The 22,989-nt window shown below is 46.1% G+C and overlaps 1 protein-coding gene across 1 annotated transcript in view; it reads left to right on the forward strand.

Moving 5' to 3' along the window:
• The first annotated feature begins 6,498 nt into the window (after nt 1–6,498).
• Nucleotides 6,499–22,989, forward strand: part of PDGFD (platelet derived growth factor D) — a 151,165-nt gene continuing 134,674 nt past the window's right edge. The window contains exon 1 of the mRNA XM_083499854.1: nt 6,499–7,282. Within this exon, the coding sequence (XP_083355980.1) occupies nt 7,153–7,282 (130 nt within the window). The 5' untranslated portion in view covers nt 6,499–7,152. The remainder of the gene's footprint in view (nt 7,283–22,989) is intronic.

Below are 22,989 nucleotides of genomic sequence, written 5' to 3' on the forward strand. Positions count from 1 at the left end.
GGGTCTCAGGTGAGGTAAAGGTAAAGAATCCCTGGACGGTTAAGTCCAGTCAAAGGCGACTATGGGGTTGCGGTACTCATCTCGCTTTCAGGCCAAGGGAGCTGGCGTTTGTCCACAGACAGCTTTCCGGGTCATGTGGCCAACATGACTACGTAAACCGCTTCTGGTGCAACGAAACACCATGATGGAAAGCAGAGTGCATGGAAACAGTATTTACCTTCCTGCCGCAGTGGTACCTATTTACAGTGGTACCTCTGGATTATGAATGGGATCCGTTCCGGATCCCTGTTCACATCCTAAAACCCCATCTCTTTTCTCTCTCTTTTTCTGCAGCAGTATTGATAGCTATTTATTAGGCAATGTTCCACATCAGCAGTCTTGCTACTTACTGCACTTCTGTACCTGGAAGATTTTAACCAGTGATTACTGATGTATTGATTTGGTTCAGAGAAGATTTGGCTCAGCTCAGGAATAATTATTGCTATGCTATGAGGAATGTCAGCTTTCTCAAAACAGATTTGGAATGTGGCAAAACTTAACAATAGCCCTATTTATTTTTTTAAAATGCTCCCTGTGGGGTCGAAGTTACAGCTTTTCTGTTTAAAAAAGAAACAGCACTGCTAATCATCATCCCTGATGGAAACGGACAAGGAAGGTGGGAACAGCCTGCGGCTTTATTGTGAGCCTTCAAGAAGAGTAATCAAGCAAGTTTATAAATGGTGATCTGATAGTTAAGGAATGATGGGAAACAGTGCCAGTTTCCAGGCATATGAGTCTGCAGCTTTCTCAGTAGGAAACAAAAGCAGGCTTGTTGATACAGGCAAATTATGCACGTATGTGTACATGCTGGTGTTTGTGGTCTTCAGATGAAGGGCAGTACACAAATGTAACAAACAAACAAACAAATAAGATCAGATGTGACTTTCAAACATGGTGGCTGAGTAGCACAGGCTGGTCTGCTTCCCTGCTCGGCAATAGCCCTGTTCAGACATCACTGTGAAAAGGATGGAGGGAGAAGCAGGACCATTTGTGCCCTAACATCCCTATCCCTCCTGGTTACAGCTTCAGAGCTTTGAATGTTGAGTAAAAAGACCTGAAGGGAGATGTTCAGGCATTCAGTCATGGAAAACCCTCCATGTGACTTGGGTTTCTGATTACAAACCTGGGGCCTGAACACAGCCCTACAGGCCTCTCCAAAAAAATTTACATATCACTTGGGAAGACAGGCGAACTAATATCAGTGTACTGGAAGAAGCAAAGATCACCCATTGAAGCAATGATTCTTCAACATCATCTTTGTTGGACTGTCATGTTGTGCAGATGCCTGATGATCATCTTCCAAAGCAACTACTCTATTCCGAACTTAAAAATGGAAAGCGCAATGCTGGTGGTCAACAAAAGAGGTTTAAAGACAGCCTCATGGCAAATCTAAAAAAATGTAGTATAAACACTGGCAACTGGGAAACACTGGCCTGAGAGCGCTCCAGTTGGAGAACAGCCTTTACCAAAGGTGTCATGGGCTTTGAAGACTCTCGAACTCAGGACGCAAGGGAGAAACGTGCTGGGAGGAAGACACGCTTGGCAAATCCACATCATGATCAACTCCCACCCAGAAACCAATGTCCCCACTGTGAAAGGACGTATGGATCCAGAATTGGCCTCCACAGTCACTTACGGACCTACTGTTAAAACCGTGTTTATGGAAGACAAACTTACTTGGCTACAAGTGATCACCAAAGAAAGAAGAAGACAGGCCTCTCTATAGTCATGGAATGGTTGTATGCAGAGGAATGGTGAAAGGAACCAGCTGGGGAACCCCCAAGGGAAGAAAGTTCAGAGCCCTGGGGTTGGTGGTGGGATGACGATGAGTGGTCCAAGGGAGAAGACTGGGAAGAGGAGGTGTCAGAAGCTGAAGAGCTAGCAGGGCTTAGTGAGCTGGGAGAGTCTGTGGCAGAGAGAAGTCCAGAAGCAGAAGCAGAAGCTGAAGCAGGAAAGTGGGGGGGGGGAGATCAAGAGCCCCCTTCAGCCCCAAATGCTATGCCACTGCCCATGATTCACTTCTTTAAAGCTGCATGCTCAACACGCCAGCCTGGTAGACCTTCATCTTGGCAGTGGGCATCACCATCACTTTCTCCTATACCCTTTTGGATAGGCAAACCAGTACCATAGCTCCATTGCAAATACGCTTGTCCAGCTCAGCATCGATGGAAAGCTTGCTGGTGTGATGGCCTGGGAATCAGATTCAGAGGCTGAACCTGAGGAATCCCAGCCTGCACAGGAGTCCCCGCCTCCAGGACCAGCTGAGCCGGGGCTGGGGCTTGAACCTGAAGGGCCCTCACCTGTGCCGGATCCTCAGGAGCAGACACTAGCTGAATCCGCTCTGGCTACGGAGGTGGCCGAGGACCCATTGCCTGCAGGTGCTTGCCTCCAGGCCAGGAGAGATGAGTCACCTGTGGACCCAGACCGCCCTATGCCTCGGGGCAGATAAAAGCCAGCCAGCCCTGTCCCAGGTTGCGGGAGCAATGTTGTTGGTAGCCTGTTCCTGGCTGCACCCTGTCCTGCTCTTCTGCCAGAGTTCCTGACCTCACCTGACTCCTTGCCTTGGACCCCGCTTTAGCCTTGACGGACAGCCTCCATACCACACCCTCAACCTTGGACTGGACTCGGACCATGGCGCACGGTAACCCCCCGGGACCAGCATAGCTGGTTATGGTGGAACCCAGATAGATGAAATCGTCTACCACTTCAACTGTGTTGATGCTGGCAATGTCCTAACCCAGGATGTTGGTCTAAGTATAAAGAAAGGAGGGGCAGAACTGCAGGGGCTACCAGAGGGAGATCTACCTTGCTTAGCCTCCCTTCTTGGTGTTAAAGAATCTCCCCATACCTGTTCTGCAGATGGCAAGACCAGCTTTTCCCAGCTTGGTGCCTTCACAAATGTTTTGGGCTCCAGGACCCCTTAGCCCTGGCAGGAATGGCTGGTGGTCAGGGATGCTTGAAGTAGTAGAGCATCTGACTTGGACGCAGAAGGTCCCAGGCTTCATCTGCAGCACCTCCAGGTAAAGTGGGAGAGACACCTGCCTGAAATGATGGAGAGCCACTGACAGTCAGTGTGGATGATACTGAATTAGATGGACCCAACAATCTCACTCATTAAAAGGCAGCTTCCTGTGTTCCTAGATTGTTGGCCAAAACATCTGGATGTTATGAGGCTGGGGCATAAATCAGAGCAGGCACTTGGGAATACTGTTTTCCCTTTGCTTACGTTTTTTAAAAAATGTTTCTATTCAGTCTTTTTCTTTAGGTTTTTTTTATTTAAAAAAATGCACCCAGGTGTTGACATGCATGGTTGCTGACAGAACTGCACAGCTTAATGGTTTTCCCTTGAGAGAAATCATATAAGATTTGGAGCAGTATAAATATATCTATATGATCTGCAAATCCAATCTTTCCAGTATGTACCAGCCCTTCAATTTGTGTGAGAATTTCATATCCTACTGCCTTAAATAAAAAAAATAAAAAAATTAACCCACCGTACCTAATTTTGCAATTCAAATATCCATAGGTTTCCTTTCTTGATTTCATTAGTTAACATTTCTCTTCGCTTTTTAACTTTGCTATCTACATTTTCTGCTGTGGGAGACAAGTATATTGCCTATGCTGCAGTAATCTTCCTTAATTGATTTGGGACGCATGCCAGTCGCTTCTGGTATTCCGGGGCCAGCATCTTTATGTGACTGGCTTCCTTCCAACAGCTGTCATCCTCGGAGTTCACTTTATCCCTTTGCTCTTCTGGTTCTGGGATATTTGGCACTCTCAGCCTTTGAAATCTGTCCTTTCATCCCTCAAGCTGGTACCATAATTGGCTAGGAAGGCAGTGGCTGCAGGGGGCGGGGGGGGGGGAGGAATCCAAGAACTTCATAATATGAAAATACCCAAGTATCAGACTTTCTGATCACTTATCTTTTTTTTCTTCTTTTTTTTTTGCTTTTCAGTAAATACTTTAGCCCAGATCTATTGCAAGTAAGTGATGATATGCATGAACGAAAATTTGGACCCCTAAAGATGACTTGTTTATTTGAACATTCCTCCTGATTGCTTGCACAGAAGTTAGGCTATATTATCTGTTTTCTGTTGGTCATTTGTTCTGATTTAGAATCATAGAATTGTAGAGTTGGAAGGGACCACGAGGGTCATTTAGTCCAGCCCCCTGCGGCGCAGCAATCTTTTGCCCAAGCTGGGACTCAAACTCACGAACCTTGGTATTAAGAGTCTCATGTTCTACCAACTGAAACATCTCACCAGGGTGGATTTGCTTGTTGGGTGTTAATACATTGATACTTCTTCCATCCCACACTTTTCACAGTGCATTTCCCCACGACTTTCCTAACTGCAAAAGTCCTGTTTTAAACAGTTTGGGTTTTTATTTCTTCATATAGTGCACCCATAACTTGCTTTTTGGCCAGAAACTCTCCCAGAGTAGATTACATGCAATCAGTTAAAATGAGACTGTCCCTGCCTGCAAGTTAACAATGGGGGGGATCCAACCCAACACACAAGGGGAAAGGGACGAGGAGAGAAGAGGCAGAAATAAAACTCAAGAACCAATTCCTGTTCTTATAAAGACCAGCAGGGATAGTTCAGGGGTGAGAGGAGTGTGACACAGTTGGTCTTTCAGCAAAGCTGTTGGAATGATCCCAGCTTTCCATCTCTCCTACCAAGTGAGTCTGTAGAATGGCTGCCTCGAGTGACAATCTGATGGAGTTATCACACTGTGGGTAGGGGGAGGACTGTGGCTCAGTGGTAGTTCTACTGGGATGACAAAGTGTTTTAATGCACTCCTCTCTCTTTGGGGAAGGGCCTTGGCTCAGTGATAGAGCATCAGCTTTGGGTGCCCAAGGTCCCAAGTCCAATCCCCAACATCTTCAGGTAGGCCTGGGAGAGAACCTGGAGACTTCTAATGTCTTCAGGGGACACCTAGACGGGGGTCCCCAGTTATTGCTGGACGGCAGCCTCCATCATTCCTACCCATTGGCTCGGCTGGCTGGGGATGATGGGAACAACCAGCAACTGCATGGAAGTGAGGAAATGAGTGGCTTAGTGGAGGAAGAAAGGGACCTTCTGTCCCTCTTCTGCACCCAGAAACTAAGCAAGATGGGAGGGAAGGGCTGCCCCCATCTGCTCTATACCTAGCATAGAAACCACTGGTTCATCTAGCTTAGAATTGCCTACATGGACAGGCAGCAGTTCTAGAGTTTCAGGCAGGGGTCTTGTCAGGAACTGAACCTGGAACCTCCTGAAAAGCAGACGTTCCACCACTAGCTCTGGCCCTCTTCCGGGTTTCAGGCAGAAGACATTCCCAGCCCTACCTTGAGATGCTGTGGACTGAGCCGGCATGGACTGAAGCTCTAGCACTGAGCCACAGACCTTTCCTTAAGGGGACACCACTTTTTCTCAAAGGATGCTTCCTGCATGGCAGTGGGTTGGACTCAATGACTCTCAGCATCCCAATTCTACGATTCTATCATAATACTGAACTGGATGGACCATCGGTCTGGCTCACTATCAGGCAACATTAGGCATAGGCAAACTCCGGCCCTCCAAATGTTGGGGACTACAAGTCCCATCATCCCTGACCACTGGTCCTGTTAGCTAGGGATGATGGGAATTGTAGTCCCAAACATTTGGAAGGCCGGAGTTTGCCTATGCCTGGATCCTACAACTATATGGAGCTCACCAGGTGACCTTGGGCTAGTCAGGGCCTCTCAGCCATGCAGGGCTGCTGTGTCAATTAAATGAGGAAGGGGAGAACCATGTGGGCCACCTTGAACTCCTTGGGGCCAAAAGGTGGGCTAGAAATGCGTCAAAGCCATCAAACCTGGATGCATCTGATGCGTCATCAAACCATCAAATTGCAGAGTTGGGAAAAGAGGAGCCAACTCCTAGGGCCCGAGATCCTTTTGCCCCCCCCAAAAAAATTTGAGTCCCCCCCCAGTTGATGGGCATTGCCATTCAAATTGTGTGTGTGCACCACAGTTTGCAATAGATTATTTAGGGCGGGGCGTACCTTCCCCCCTCCCGCCCAATATTTTATTCAAGCTGGCACCACGGTTGGAAGGGACCGCGAGGGTCATCTAGCTCAACCCCCAGCAATGCTAGAAACTTTTGCCTAACGTGGGGCTCAAAGCCAAGACCTGGAGATCAGGCGTCTCATGTTCTACCAACTGAGCTAGCATCAGAGAGACAATTTGCGGATTCCCCAACCTTCCCAAGGCATTGAGAGTTTGCTGGCTGCTGGGATCCCTGAGAGGGGATCTTCCCGCAGGTTGCCCTGAAAGCAGACGGCTTCCCTCCTTCCCCTCCTCCCCGTCCGGCTGCTCCGCCGCCTCCCTTGCCCCAGTGGCCAGAGGCGCCGGGGCCGCCGCCGCCACCTCCTTTCCTCCCTGGGGCGCCGTCTCCGGCGCGTTTCCCTTCCGCGCGCAAAAAAAGAAAAGAAAGCGAGCCAGCCAGCCAAAAGCTCGCGATCGCTCCTCCAGACCACCTCGCCGAGAACCTCCAGCCCCCCGAGCGGCGATGCTCGGTTGCCCGAGCGAGAAGAGAGACCCCCTCGCCGGATTCTGAGCGCTCCCCGCCGGATCGGGCAGAGCCTGGCGCGCAGCTCAGGCGCGGGACGGGGGGCGCTATCCACCCTGGCGACGGCGAGGGGGGCGTTGCGAGCCTGCAGCTGGATGAAGCAGCCCCACCCCACCCCCTGCAGAGTCTCCGGAGCCAGATCCCTCGGCAGGATCACTTCCCGCCCCCAGTGCTTAAGCGGAGCTGCCGGTGGAGCGCAGGAAGCCCGGAGGGCTGGCGGAGGAGGGTAACCTGTCCGTTTGCCCGCCTCCCTCTCTTAACTGTTGTAACTTGGCAAAGAGGTTTCCCACCTCATCGTCCCTGCAGCCAGCCAGCCACTTTAGAGGGGAGGAGGGCGGGGAAGGGGGGAGCTCATTCATGTTGGACATCATCGGGGCTGAGTTTGGAGAGTCAGCTCGGGAGGGGACAAAGGGAAGGCTTTAAAAGCTTCGCGAACAGGGAGATATTCCATTTGGAAGAGGAACCCGTCCTCACTTTTTAAAAAAGTAAAGACTTTGCGCTAAGCAGCAAGGCGTCCCAATGCAACCGCTTGAGCATCTCCTCTTTTACGTTGCGATCTGCGCCAGCTTTTGCAACCGACAGGGCTCCAGCGCCGGCGCCCAGAGCGGATCTATCCGAGCCTTGCGCGCTTCGAACCTGCGGAGAGATGGTGAGTGCCTCTTCTTTCTCGCAACTTTTGCTCCTGGTGTGTGAAACCGACCAGGCGCGTGGTGGAAACGCGCCCCCTGCATGTTCTCTCAGGCGGTGCACTTGCGAGAGGAGAAGCGTAAGAGAGGGCAATTGGAGTGAGGGGATGAAAGCAACTCCTCTGCCTCAAAGGACTTCTGAGGCTGCTTGACGCACTACAGGTTGCACTGGGAATGGTCATGCAAATAATCGCTCGCACAATGCATGATCTCTCCAGGATGCCATGTGCAGGGTCTCTGTTGGCAACACGCCATGCGCAATGCATTGGTATATGTGTCGATGGTGGGCTTGGAGTGCCCCTCTCCCCCCGGCTCATGTAACTAGACCTGCATTCAGTGCGATAAATGCAGAACTTTTGAAGCGACTGATGAAGTGGTGTCAAGTGTGTGGAAGTAATAAATGGCAAATATTTATGGCGCTACAAGACTTGGGTTTTGTGAAGCAAGAACTATCTATGGAGCTCATTAGCCTGGAGAGCTCAGTTGGTTAGAGGATGATGCTGATAACGCCTAGGTTGCAGGTTTGATCCTGGTATGGGGCAGCTGTATATTCCTGCAGGTAAAAAAGGGGGGATGTGGGTAGCACTGTGGTCTAAACCACTGAGCCTCTTGGGCTTGCCGATCAGAGGTTCAACAGTTCGAATCTGCGCATCCAGGTGCGCTCCTGTTGCTCTGTCCCAGCTCCTGCCAACCTAGCAGTTCAAAAGCAGGCCAGTGCAAGTAGATAAATAGGTACCACTGCGGCAGGAAGATAAATGGCATTTCCATGTGCTCTGGTTTCCATCGCGGTGTTCTGTTGTGCCAGAAGCGGTTTAGTCATGCTGGCCATATGTGGTCAAACACCGGCTCCCTCAGCCTGAAGCGAGATGAGCGCTGCAACCCCATAGTTGCCTTTGACTGGATTTAACTGTCCAGGGGTCATTTACCTTTACCATATTCATGCATTGCAGGGAGTTGGACTCTACAATTCTATGATTCTGTGATTCATAGCAGCTGCCAGCTGGCCATCTTGCTTTTGGCTTCAGACCTTGTGTGCCCCACTTAAAGGTTTGTTTTCCCAGCATAGGGCAAGGTTGTTGGCACTCCAAGGAACAACTAGAGGTCCAGGGAGTAGTTTTGCAGAAGCCCCCCCCCCGTGTCTTTCATACAAACACACATACATACCACTCCTTCAAAGATTGCAGCAGCTGTTGTGCAGCCCATACTAGTTCTGAAATTGTGTACATTAGCTGAGTGGACACATGCAGATCCAGAAACATACATTCATGGTCACAGGAGGTTGGATTAGTTGCATGAGTGCATCTGAATTTTTCAAAAGTCACACACCCAGGGCCACATTCAAACATTACAAATTCTGACATGGGGAATGCTTTCATGTAGGAAAGTGCATGAAGTCAGGGTGTAAAGAAATTGTCACACACACCTGGCAGCCCTGGATTCACTCTGCATGCATGGGGTACACTTGCATGTGGAGTACCTTCACTGTGTACACATTTTAAAGCTTGTGGGATTGCTCAGTTGGTAGAACATGAGACTCTTAATTCCAGGGTTGTGTGTTCAAGCCCCATGTTGGACAACAAGATTCCTGAATTGCTGGGGATTGGACTAGATGACTCTTGTGGCTGCTTCCAACTCTACAATGAATCTGTTATTCTGTGTTGTGCACAAGTTGAAGCCAGCCAATGCACATATTCACAGCAAGTCAGGCACATGTTGCGTCATTCACACATGCTGAGTTCCCTGCAAGTTTCACACATTTGCTCCATGGGGAAATGGTTTTAGGAAATTGCAGTGTGTGAAGTAGCACAAAGATATATCCTTATGTCCATTAAGTGTTGGAACAGATCTCCCCAAGGCTTAAGTCATGTGCTGAGACTCAAGCCTGCCCACTACAAGCTTTGCTGAAGCAGTGAAGGAGCCACTTCCCAGCAGTGAAGTGCATGCTTTGAATGCACAGGATCCCAGATTCAGTTGCAGGTATCTTAATCTGGAAGATCTCAGGTAGCAAGGCCTGAGTTTCTAGATCAGAGTTGTTGGTGCAGAGTTAGTTGGACCAAGACTCTGACAAAGGCAGCCACATATGCTCTCATGGCCCATAATTCCAGATGTATTTGTTCTGCACACTTCCTTATTTTACAGGCAATGCAATCTTCTCTGGCTCAAATTCAGATTTGGCCCAAAATATGCAGGAGTTTTGCTTTCCAACCAGAGTTTTCGAAAGTGTGGTTGCTATGGTGGCAACCATGCTCTGACCCTCTTCTGATAGGAAAATGAGGAATGCAGAACTTGTTATCTGAATTTACCAAGAGAGCATGGTATATTATTAAAGAATGTATTTCTGACCAAGGTGAGCAGGGACTGTAGTAAGTGGTTGAAAGTTGCTGCTCAGTGTTGACCCAGATATCAGGGAGGTTGGCTTATTTTATTTTTCTGCTGTTTTCTGCAATCTCCTCTAGGAACAGGAGGAGAGCCCCATAGATCAAAGATCTGTGGAACATTTCCCAAAAATAGAAAGGGAGGAAAGGAACCACTTGCTGGCAAACTTCTCAGTTCAAATTCTGAAACATTTCCAGGGATCTTTGATTAAACAGATCCTCTGGATTGTGGCTAATTTCTAAGATGAGAGATGAAGGGAGGACTCAAAATTATGCCTGGAAGCTTCCCTCTGATCTAAAATCACAATCCCTCTAATTTTATGTGAGTATGCATGTAAATGGGTGTGTCTGTGGTGCACATGATGAAAGACACTTTTTTCTTCTTACTAGTTCCTTTTAAGATGGGTACCCATTCTAGACAGTTTACAGCAGAATTCCAAAAGCTGGTGTCCTTCAGATGTTATTGGGCTACAACTCCCATCATGCATGGCCACAGGAGACGCAAGTTGGGGATAGGAGTTATAGTCCAAAACATCTGTAGGGCATCAGGTTGGAGAAGGATGATTTAGAATGTCTGGACCCTCACCAACCAACCCAGCAACAACCTTCCATTCTGAAGATGAACATTTGTAGATTCTGTTGTGCAATTGCAGGCAAATGTTAACTGATTGGAGGGCCGATTCCAATGGTGGCACCTGAAGAGGAATAGAATAGCATTTATCCAGCTTCTTTCCAAAACCCTTGGGAAGCTTCTTTCCAAAACCCCTGGAAAGGTTCCAACCTGAATAGAATACAGGGAAAAAATTGTAAGGAGATCAGAGGACCAACTCCTCCTAAATTACTTTTCCCCAAGAGCCTTTTAGAAGTTCTCCTAGATGGTGTACGCTTGATCAGAAGAGAAAAGGTGACAATACAGGGCTGTGTCGGTCAATTCAGATATCTGCTCTTGCACACACACAAACAGTTACCCCTTGGAAACCTATTGTGGATCAATGAGGATCTTCTGCTAAGAGAGACTCAACACTCTCAGTTCTCTCCTTCCTGGATTCTCTCCTTCCTGGAATTTCACAGCTTCTTCAAGGTGTCCTACATTCTACGGAAAGCCCACTCACTCCAATGACTAGCAATCTGGTACTGGTTGTATACTGTTCCCTGCAGATGCTCCAGAGCAAAACCATGGCACTGAAAACAAACTATGGCTGAGCATTGTTGGTAGCTTTGTCTGCTCTGCAGTTATTTCTTTAACAGCATTAAATTCAGATCCTGTCTCTACTGGCTGTTTGTAAAGCATCACGCAGAAAACAAGAAGAATCGCTTGATCCCGTGCTGGGGGCTTGTTCTGTGTGTGCACACACACGTGCACCAATTGTTTAAACCCGTCTGAGTAGCAGAAAGCTATTCATCATTTGTGGGCTGCCTCTCCACTCCTCTGCCCCTGTGCTGCCGACTTTCTAAGCATTCATGTAGCAAGCCTTGAGTAAACTAGTTTTGCAAATCACTCACTTTTCCTTGCCTACTCGGGCCTTGCACAACTTTCCTGAGAATGTTGCAGCTGCAATTTTGTGGCGTTTTAAGGCTCCTTGTAATTCAATCACAACAAAAGTTTTCCTGGGTGAGCTATTCTGTTTGGGGTTTTTGTTTCATGGGGGGTGCGGGTGGGGAGTTCAAGTGGAGGAAGGAATTCAGGAGGGGAACACAGCTGTGAATGCAGCCTACCCCCCCCACTGTGTAAATATTAGGCATTCAAGGCTTTACAGCTGCAAACAGCTGGAGTCCAATACTTCTCCACAGCAGATGTTTACTAAGGGAAGCCCTTCAAGGCATAGTAGCACTTAAAGGTCTCAAACAAGGTCTCAGAGGTTGCAATAGGCATATTATCTCTTTGATGGAGACAGTTTCCATGGTCAATGAGTTTCTTCTGATCGCTAATAATTTAATGCCACAGTCTTTTAAGAGCAGAAATCAATGGGATCTTCTCTGACTCTTGGCTCAGCGTTTTTTAGCTGCATGCCATTCGGGGAAATTTTACTGGTTGAGGAGCAAGATAGATGCTGCCTGTCATGGGATGACCTCACACCAATTAGTCTTGTGTCTTGCAAGCTTTGCTCTCTGCATTGGTCCTACCTTGGCTGTGAAGCCTGGGAGACATATTCCCTTCCTTGCAGGCCTTTATCCACCTGGCCTGGGAGGGCAGGGTCCTGTCTGACTCCAGAGGCTGCTGAGCAGACTCTTGTGCTAAGGTGTTGTTGGGGTGTGTGTGTTGTAAGTCACCTTGAGCATGGGTTTAACTATGGAAAGGTGGCATACAAATAAGAAAGATGGATGGGTGGGTGGTCGCCTTCTACTGTGCAGGTGCCAGGAAGCACAATTTGAGCTCAAGCCACTTGTGACTGTCAACGATGGGAAATTCAGAATGATGTACCCTCTGAGTGCACTCAGCTTTTTGGAGAATCCATGTGAAAGCAAATGGGCTGTGGACATCCATCACCCCATTGGTTACCGGGGTTGATTTGGCTGATCTGAGTGTCAAGAAGAGCTTAGTAAAATTAATGAATGTTAGAATGATGTTGGATAGAAACTAAGTGGTCCTTAGTTGTAACACTATAAGGGAATATGAGAAAATGGCCATTAATAGGTAAAAATTTAATGTTACAATATTTTAAAATTGAAGACTAAGATGAATGAAGAGGGGAGGGATTTGCTGAACTAACAATTTGAACTGGAATACAGAAAAGGGAGGCGTGAGGAGGTCCGGGAAATAAGCAGATGAAAAATATGTGATGGACTGAATTGTTTTTAACTATTTTTATTTTGTATTTTTCTTTTTTCTTTTTACTTTGTAATCTTTTGAAAATCTTAATAAATATCTTTTTAAAAAAATGAGTGTCAAGAAGAGCTTGCTGGGTCAAGGCAATGGCCTATCCAACCCACCATTTTGTTTTCTCAGTAGCAAACTGGTTGCCTATGGGAAGTCTGCAAGCAGGACATGAGCACAACAGCACTCTGCCCACATGCAGTTCCCAGCAGCTAGTATTCAGAGGCATAAGGCCTCCAACAATGGAGGCAGAACATAGTGATCATGGCTAGTAACAATTGATAGTCTTATCTTCCATGAATTTGCCTAATCCCCCTCTAAAACTGGTGGCAATCACTACCTCCTGTGGGATCAAGTTCCATATTTTAACTGCTTATTGTGTGAAAAAGTACTTTTATCTGCCCTAAATCTTCCAACATTCAGCATTATTTGATGTCCAGGAGTTCTACAGTTGTACCTGCAGCCATTTGAGCACAACAGAGACCCCATCATGGACTCTGAGGGCATTTTTACAACAAGGGAAGATGGCCAAAGCTCTTTCCAAGCATTCCCTAAAATTCTCACTGTACTACTATTTTGTCCCCTCTAGCTACATGTTCCTCAGAAATGTTGTTAAGAAAAAGCATTCTGGTTAAAAAGAAAATAAAAGATGGGGCGGCAGGTTCATACTAGCTTAAGATCCTCTTTGGCAAGGAGAAAGTTTGGCCTTTATCCCAATAGCTTTCACCTTTATTTCTGGCTTACAAAAGAAGAGTCCGTCTAGTGCAACATTCTTATAACGGGCAGCCAGGTGTTTCTAAAAAGCTAGCAAGTAAGGCTTATAGGTGAATGGGGGGGGAGAACAATGTGGTATAGTGGTTAGAGTGCCATGCTAGGACTGTGAAGATCGGGGTTCAGATCCCTAACCGGCCACAACACAGACTGGGTATCCTTAAGCCAGTCACGCTCTCTCTCTCAGCCTAGCCTTCCTTACAGGCTTGTTGTGGTGACACAATCTGTATATGGAACTCTTCCTTGAGGGACAAGAGGGATAGAGTGGGAAGTACTGGGCAGAAATGTAAAGAGCAAATCTCTGGGCCTGGAGATGGTGTTACCATGACAACAATGCCTCAAGGACCGCCTCTCCCCATACAAACCGCCCCAGACTCTGTGTTCATCATCTAAGGCCCTTCTTTGTTTGCCTCCTCCTTTGTGAGGTCCGGAGGGTGGCAACGCGAGAATGGCTCTTTTCTCTAGTGGCTCCCCATTTGTAGAATGCTCTCCCCAGGGAGGTTTTCCTGGTGCCTTCATTGTATATTTTTACATGCCAGGCAAAAACGTTCCACTTCAGCCAGGCCTTTGGCTGTTTAATAACATACAGCCTTTTAAGTGTATCTTTGAGAAGGGGTGGGTGGCTATTGTTTTGTTGTTTTGGTTTTATTATATACTTGTGTTTTATCTTGTATTTTATTCTGTGATTCACCCTAAGATCTTTTGATGAAAGGTGGTGTATGTTGTTGTTTTTTAGTCGTTTAGTCGTGTCCGACTCTTCGTGACCCCATGGACCAGAGCACGCCAGGCACTCCTGTCTTCCACTGCCTCCCACAGTTTGGTCAAACTCATGCTGGTAGCTTCGAGAACACTGTCCAATCATCTCATCCTCTGTCATCCCCTTTTCTTTGTACCCTCAACCTTTCTCAACATCAGGGGTGTATAAATTTAATAAAACAAACAAGCAATGCTGGCCCTCTACACAAGGGTGGCTCAAAATACTTTGTTGCTTGAGGTAAATGATAAAATGCCTCCCTCTCCAATTCTTCAAAGAAACTGCCTGAGTGGCAGTTGAATCTTATGTCAGCAGTACTTATAGGACAGCAACTTCCAGGACAGTGTGGTAGGTTGGTGGAGGAGCTAGGCCAGGCTGTGTAGCACACAGGGCTCTGTCCTCCAACACCTCACCCCTGCCCCTTCTGCCATCTGCCACCTGAGGCCGCCACCTCACTCTGCCCAGTAACAGGGCCATCTCTGCCTCTATCCCCAACTCTGTGATAGCCTGGCCCCCACTGACTGAGATCATGGAGGGTGAGTACAACGTACCTCCTTCCCTATACAAAAAGCAAAGAGAATCGCTGCATGACCAAGGCGGTCATTGCAAGACACAAGCCTGCCATTTAACCAATGTACAGTGGTACCGCAGGTTACATAGGCTTCAGGTTACAGACTCCGCTAACCCAGAAATAGTGCTTCAGGTTAAGAACTCTGCTTCAGGATGAGAACAGAAATCGTGCTCCAGTGGCGCGGCGGCAGCAGGAGGCCCCATTAGCTTAAGTGGTGCTTCAGGTTAAGAACAGTTTCAGGTTAAGTACGGACCTCCAGAACGAATTAAGTACTTAACCTGAGGTACCACTGTATAAAAATGTACATCTTTACTCATTTTTTATATTCAAGCCATGCTGGAATGCTATCCTCACCCACCCAGATAATTTTGGCAAACATCAGGCCAATGTGTGCCCTGGTTTTCCACTCTCTACATCAAGACAGGCTGGCAGAAAAGGTACCTACTTTTGCCAGGGTCACTTACTGCATTTCCAGCTGTGTGCCGCAGTCCTCCTGTTCCTGGCCTGATATCCACCATGTGCTGTAGCTACACCAACATAGCTTTTGGGACATGCTGTGGTGTCCTAACTTCCTAACTGGGAATTGCTGACATGCAGAAGATTAGGCTTTAAAAAAATATTTTTGAAAATCTGCTTTGAACATAGGTTTTTGTTTTTTTGTAAAGGGTCTGTCCTGAGCATGTTCCAGCACTGCTACTTTAATTACAAGGCTAGGACAAAACCTAATTCAGTGAAATACTCTGGGCTCATGTCCAGATTTCAACAACCTTAACTTGCAGATTTGCAAAGACATCTCGAGGGGATCCAGATCTTTTGACTGCAACAGAATACCAAGATTAGAGGTTGGATGCTCAAAGGCATCAAAAGGAAGGGAAGAAAAAGGTTCTTTCATAAAATGGAAAATAACCATTTGGATTACTGTTGCCTGTAGCCTTTAGACAAAATGCACGCTTTTTGATAGGTGAACAATCTTAATAAGGAAATTCCATGTCTCCTTTCACCCACTGCAAACCTTTCCTATACAAAGACATGAACACAAAAGGAAGTACCTAGGGGAGTCAACCTGGTTTATGGTTGCTTGAGTCCAGCTGGCAGACATATGCCATGGGCAAAGGAAGGGTTAAATGAATAAACCAGCCCTGGTGCCCTGCAGATGTTTTGAACTACAAGTCTCACCAGTCTTAGCTGGCATGGTCATGTTTTCAGACTACAACTCTCATCAGCAGTGAAAAGGTTTCTGAAAAGCATCGCTGCTCCCATTTTTGTTCTGCTCTGTCTTCAAATTGTTATCCTTCCACAAGTTTTCCCCTTACTGCAGCCTGGGAGAGGGATCATTGGACTGGTTCAGCCTTGAGATGGGGGAGAAATTTAATTCAGCTAACATTTCTAGGCAAACCTACCCGATTCTCAATTTCTGAAGCTGTAAGCAAACCAAGACAAAGCCATCCTTCAAAATTCACATTTTGCGATGCCGTTTTCCAGCCATGTAACGGATACAAAAATGCTTATGCTAGGGCAAAGTATGCATAAAAATACATGTATTGCTGACAGCAGCATGCAAAATACATTGTATAAGCAGGGGATTACTTTGCACAAATGTGTAGTAGACAATACTGCAGACAAAATTGTGCATATGAGGAGAAGATGTAGCACAAAGATGCGGCTGAATTTTCGTGAAGATTTGTTTCAAAAATTGGTAAGCTGGTGTGGAAATGTGGAAAACTGAACTTGTGAGTGGAAAAATGAGAAGCGGAGAGAATCCAAAATTTACAGATCCACTCATCTCTAGTTCAGATTATGGTTTGGCACTATGTGAGAGAACCTTAAGAACCCCCAGCCTCAGGCATTTGATCCTGGTCTCCAATCTTGATCTGCAAACCTTAGTTTGCTGGTTTCAGATGAAAATTCAGAAACAATGGTTTGCTTGAAACCAGAAAGAGAGGGATGGGATCACAGCACCTGACAGGAAGAGGGAGCATGTAGGCAAGCAAGTTCTTAGGACTTTGCCCCCATAGCTCCAAACTTTTATTCTGCAAGTCTGAACCAGTCCCTTAGTGGTTTAACTAAGGCTGTCCAGTTAATAGTTGTGCTGAGATTTGCACGGATAATTTCTCACCTACAACGTCTGTTCATTATCGCTACTCTATATTAGCTCTTAACTACATTGCTGTCTCAGAGAACTAAAGGAACCAGGGAAAATTACAAATCTGACTCAGCTGTAATCAATATAATGGAGTTCCACAAAGGATAGGCAGTGACTGGCCTGTTTTATCAGATAGATGTATATCACGCTAAGGCAGATATTTCAATTATAAACTCCCCAGTCAGTTTCAGAGTTACAGCAACTTTTAACAGCTGAATGGTATTATCAGCACCAACCTTTAAGAACCCCTTAAAAACAACTTCTTTTGATTGCAGTGTTGCTTTCGTTCGCAGATGCATAATTGCATTCTTCATTTCTGAAAGGACCAGCTGACTGGGGCCAAAGTCAGCAGATGGACAATAGGAATGAGCTGTAGAAAGGGATAAACAATATCTCCTTCCTGAAACCCTAATAAACTATTCCACCTTGATCATGCAAAGATACATGCATATCTGCTTAATCATAATCTTCTAAGAGCACAATCCTCTGCATGTCTTGCCAGAGGCAAGTCCCATTGAGTTCAAATGACCTCCTTTCATTTGATTGATTGATTGGTTTTATTCATTTCCTGTCTTTCTCTCAGTAAAGGAGTGATTTGCACTAGGAGATATTTGCACTAACATTTTGCTGAATTAAAAAAAAGTTGCAAACTGGTATAGAACTATGAACTTAAAATTGGATAAATAAGAAACTGAAATGGACCAATGTGTCGATCTCTACTGACAAAATTTTCATCTCAGTTCAGCCAAAATTTCCTTCACTGCTATTTCCATTCATTGGTTCTTAGTCCTTCCCTTCAGAGCCACAGAAAATGAGTCTGCTTTATCTTGGACTGATGTTCCTTCAGATTTCAGATGTCTGGAAACCATCTTACCTTAATCTTGAATCCTAAATTAATTTTATTTGCTGTTGTGTTTTAACTGTTGTTGGGTTTTTCTTTTAATTGGTTCCGCTGGTTTTCTTGTGGAGTGCATGGAACGCTGCTGTTTCACAAGAACAACAGCACTTCATTATTTTTGGACGAATGAATGAGACCATATTGGACTGAGTCAGCTGCAGCCAGGGCCAATATGATGTTGCCTCAGCTGTGGACTCATTGTCTGCTTCCAAATAATCATTTTAGTGACACCGTCGTAGGAATGGCAGCCCAAGTGGGCAAATATTTCTCTCTCTTTTTGGCAGCGTGGCACGTCTCTGTTATTCTGGTAAGTCATAAATTCTAGGTGACGTCAAGCTTCCTATTGTATTTGAGTAATTTCTGGTTTCATTCCTTGGCGCTGATCTTTGTCTCGTGTTTTAAAAGCCAGCTTCCTACATTTGTGTTTTGGCAGTCTGAGCACTTGACTTGACACACTGGGAACAGCGTGAGACGACAAAAGTTGCCAGCTGAATAGACTTCCTGCTAGCCCCCAAATACCCCCGCTGTGCGCTTGGGACTTTAGGAGGTTGAGCTCCATGAGAAACATGGAAGCAAACTTCACCCGAAGAGCTTAAAATACAATGAGAGAGACCTTGCTCCTTCCCACCGAAATAATAAATGGCAACATTCCTATCAGCCTCAGTGGAAGTGGGGACAGTCATGTTGTCTGTGTGATGCAACCTGCCATTTAGAACATGCAAGGGAAGCCACTGAAATACATGAAGCAGTGCAAGCTTTTAATGTTTCAAGCATTACTGTATTTTAATATTTTGTTTGGAAGCCGCCCAGAGTGGCTGGGGAAGCCCAGCCAGATGGGCGGGGTATAAATAAATCATTATTATTATTATTATTATTATTACTACTACTACTACTACTACTACTACTACTACTACTATTACTGGGTTGAAATGGTTGCTAAACTGACTACAGTCATACCTCGTGTTATGTTTGCTTTGCATTGCAGCTTTTCAGGTTACGAACGTGGCAAACCCCGAAGTGTTTACTTCCGGGTTCGCCCTGTAAGCTTCGCACATGTGCAGTAGCAGCGCTCTACTTATGGACTTTTCAGGGTGCATATGGCACCCCGAAACGGATCGTGTTCGTAAGTAGAGCTACCACTGTATTTGCCTGTCATCTGCAAGCTCCCCCTACTTCAGCAATGGCTGAGCCATTATAATGTCACAGAATGTTCACAGATTCTAATTGCCGGTGGGGGAGAATCAGTCACAGAATAGTGGCATTGTTATAAGCAGGAATGGGCTAAATTTAAGAAGTTGCTACTTTATAGTAATACTTTAACAATCCATCCACAAGCATTGATATTTAGATTTAATTTTTATTTAATTTTTTTAAAAAAGTATTTTCAGAACTGAAAACTGAAAAGATTCTAGGAGAACAATGTAAGATTACCCAAGTGGGTAATAAATCCAGCAATGATAATACTAGTCCAGGAGAGATAGCTCAGTCAGTAAAACATGAGACTCTTAATTTCAGGGTCGAGAGTTTGAGACCCATGTTGGGCGAAAGATTCCTACATTGCACAGGGTTGGGCTAGATGACCCTAGTGGTCCCTTCCAACTCTACAGTTCTAGGAGTCTTTGATTATAATCCTGCTACATCCATCTACCTAGTCTAGCATTCTGCTTCCTGATGTGACCAACCAGATGCCTCCATAAAGTTCATGAAAATCAAGCCTTGTAGGCAGTAACTGTCTCCTACTGCTGCTCCTCAGTGGCAGGTTTCATATAGGTATGATGTCTGAAAACCACTGGTGCCCATTGTCCAGATAATATCTTTTATTGGATCAGTGTTGGTTGACAGCACAATGTATATAGTTTTGAGCTCGACAAAACTATTCCTTGCACTTAACAGAAAAAAATAAACTATCACACACTTTTTCTTTCTCTTTCTCTTTCTTTCTCTCTCGAAAGCTTTTGCGATAATCTGGGAGAGCCAGTGGCAACGGGGGGGGGGGGCGGGGGTGGTGTGCCCCGGGTTCCATGTCTGCGGGGGTGACAAGAAGTCACCCCGCAGGGGCTCGCGGGGGCGCAAGCAGCCATCGTGCCACCGCAGCTGCATGTGGAGGATCCTCCGTTCGCGGCTGCAGCCGGGAGCAGAGGATCCCGGTGCCAGCAGCAAACCACTAAGTGCAGCGCATGTGCAGTGTCGCATGCATGTGCTGTACGTAGTGACACTGCACATGCACTGTATAGAGGTTTGCCCTGGCGCTACTCCAGCGCCGTATGGACACAGCCGCAAGCAGAGGATCCCGGCATTGTCCGTACGGCGCTGGAGTGGTGCCAGCGGCAAACTGCTATACAGTGCATGTACGGTGGTGCTGCGTACGGTGCATGCGTCGTACGTAGTGATGCCGCACATGCGTCCTATATAGCGACGCCTGCCCCGGGTGTCACAACGCCTTCCTTCGACCACAGGGTGGATGAGTGACATGAAAAAGCTCTCAATATTCTTTTAGTTCTAATGACTGTGCATCCTTGAACTGTTATGGCATGCAATAAAGAAGAAGAAGAGTTTGGATTTGATATCCCGCCTTTCACTCCCCTTCAGGAGTCTCAAAGCGGCTAACATTCTCCTTTCCCTTCCTCCCCCACAACAAACACTCTGTGAGGTGAGTGGGGCTGAGAGACTTCACAGAAGTGTGACTGGCCCAAGGTCACCCAGCAGCTGCATGTGGAGGAGCGGAGACGCGAACCCGGTTTCCCAGATTACGTGACTACCGCTCTTAACCACTACACCACACTGGCTCTCAATAAATTACAAAGCTAGTGGCTTTCTTGTGTCCATGCTAAAACAGGAGTTTTCAGAAAGGAGGAAAAGTATATCTGGCCTCATCTAAGCCAATGTACAGATGTGACTTGAGAGCAGAGTACAATCAATACTTTTAATTCTGAAGATGTGAGATTAAAAAAAGTTTAAATGAAAAGGAAGAGGAAGGAAGCAAGGAAGGCTACTGTGGACGTCTTATTCTTTTAGTATCATAGTTAAAATGCAACACAAACCTCTGTGGTGTGGAAAACATAACTTTCCTTAATTAGATTTTCCAGAAAACCTCTAGTAGTTGCTATCTGGTTTCTCTCCCTCCTTCACTCTGAGAATCCACTTTGCTGGGACATTTCCCTTGCTACTCTGATGCCCTGTCTCTAGCTAGACTTCAATAATAATAATAATAATAATAATAATAATAATAATAATAATAATAATAAATGTTATTTATATCCCGCCCTCCTCAGCCAAAGCCGGGCTCATGGCAGCTAACAACAATAAAACAATAGCAGTCTACATGTTGTTGTTGTTGTTTAGTCGTTTAGTCGTGTCCAACTCTTCGTGACCCCATGGACCAGAGCACGCCAGGCACCTCTGTCTTCCACTGTATCCCGCAGTTTAGTCAAACTCATGCTGGTAGCTTCGAGAACACTATCCAACCATCTCGTCCTCTGATGTCCCTTCTCCTTGTGCCCTCCATCTTTCCCAACATCAGGGTCTTTTCCAGGGAGTCTTCTCTTCTCATGAGGTGGCCAAAGTATTGGCGCCTCAGCTTCACGATCTGTCCTTCCAGTGAGCACTCAGGGCTGATTTCCTTCAGAATGGAGAGGTTTGATCTTCTTGCAGTCCATGGAACTCTCAAGAGTCTCCTCCAGCACCATAATTCAAAAGCATCAATTCTTCGGCAATCAGCCTTCTTGATGGTCCAGCTCTCACTTCCATACATCACTACTGGGAAAACCATAGTAGTTTTAACTATACGGACCTTTGTTGGCAAGGTAGCAGTCTGCATACCCTTCTACAAAGGCCATGAGTTCAACTTTACAGAGGATATTCCTCTAGTTGAAGTGTTGCCAGAGGCTGTTCCTCTGTTTGAAGGGTTGTCAACTCCAAGTCCAGTTTAAAGGTAATGAACCCTAAAAAGGGAGAGCAGGTGGGCCTTGGCGTTTTTCATCAACAAGCACCTGGACACTAGACAGTAGAATGAACAGGTGCAGATGTCATCTGGTCACACATTGCCTTTCCCGCTACAGGGAGATTTAGAGTTGAGCGAGAATCCGAGTTGAATTCCAGCCATTTAAAAATCTGCATCTGTACCTATAAAATTGTATATGCAACCATTGTGCAAATCTGTGCATACTACAAATCTGTGCACTACAACTAATCCAGAATGCTGCAGCTAGATGACTGGTGACTGGGAGTGGCCGCCGAGACTACATAACTCAGGTCCTGAAAGACCTACATTGGCTCCCAGTATGTTTCCAGGCACAATTCAAAGGGTTGGTGCTGACCTTTAAAGCCCTAAATGGCCTCAGCCCAGTATCCCTGAAGAAGCATCTCCACCCCCATCATTCAGCCTGGACACTGAGGTCCAGCGCCGAGGGCCTTCTGGCAGTTCCCTCACTGCGAGAAATGAAGTTACAGGGAACCAGGCAGAGGGCCTAATCGGTAGTGTGGCACCCTCCTGTGGTACACCTTCCCACCAGATGTCAAGAAAATAAACTATGTGACTTTTAGAAGACATCTGAAGGCTTAGGAGAGCTTTTAATATTTGATGAATTATTGTATTTTAATATTTTGCTGGAAGCTGCCCACAGTGGCTGGGGAAACCCAGCCAGATGGGTGGGGTATAAATAAATAATAATTATTATTAATTATTATTGTTGTTGTTGTTGTTATTATTATTACACTTTGTCAGCTTTTGTTGCTGATGCATTCTCTCTATTCTTTGCAGTGTGTACAGTAAATGGTTCCCCTACTTTCTAATTTGCTACATAGTGGCATTTCCCTGCTTCTTACTGTGCTGTTTTGTTTTATTTAAGATTCCTGGACTCCTGAGATTGCTCCCCCCCCCCAAAAAAAATTGACCTATACTTATACAACACCACATGTAGGTTCTCTACAGATCTGTGTGCTCTATCGTTCTCTGTTTCTGGTAATCCATTTTCTCATTTTCGGCAATGTATAAAGCAACAACAATTACTTCACCGATTCCTTTCTAGCGGAGTTTAAAGCACCAGGTGACAATAATACTAGACATTTGAGATGGGCTTATTTGAGAGAGGCTTTTTATTGTTTCAAACCGCTCCACACACAAGCCTGCACAGTATGGGACCCGCCAAGCTGGTTGCAACTCGCTTGGCCTAACAGGAGCCTGACGGACACGCTGCTTTCGAAATCTCAGGCAAGCAGGAAAAATAGATAAGAAAGTCATTGGGAGGTTGCACTATGTGGCTGGTTGGCTGAGTTCAGCTCAGTGGGCTCCAAGTTGTGTAGGCCTTGAAAGCTAACTGAACAGTTAATAGAGTGAGGCAGTAG

This window comes from Podarcis liolepis, assembly GCF_965112155.1.
Source record: "Podarcis liolepis genome assembly, chromosome: 4".
Taxonomy (NCBI): Eukaryota; Metazoa; Chordata; class Lepidosauria; order Squamata; family Lacertidae; genus Podarcis; species Podarcis liolepis.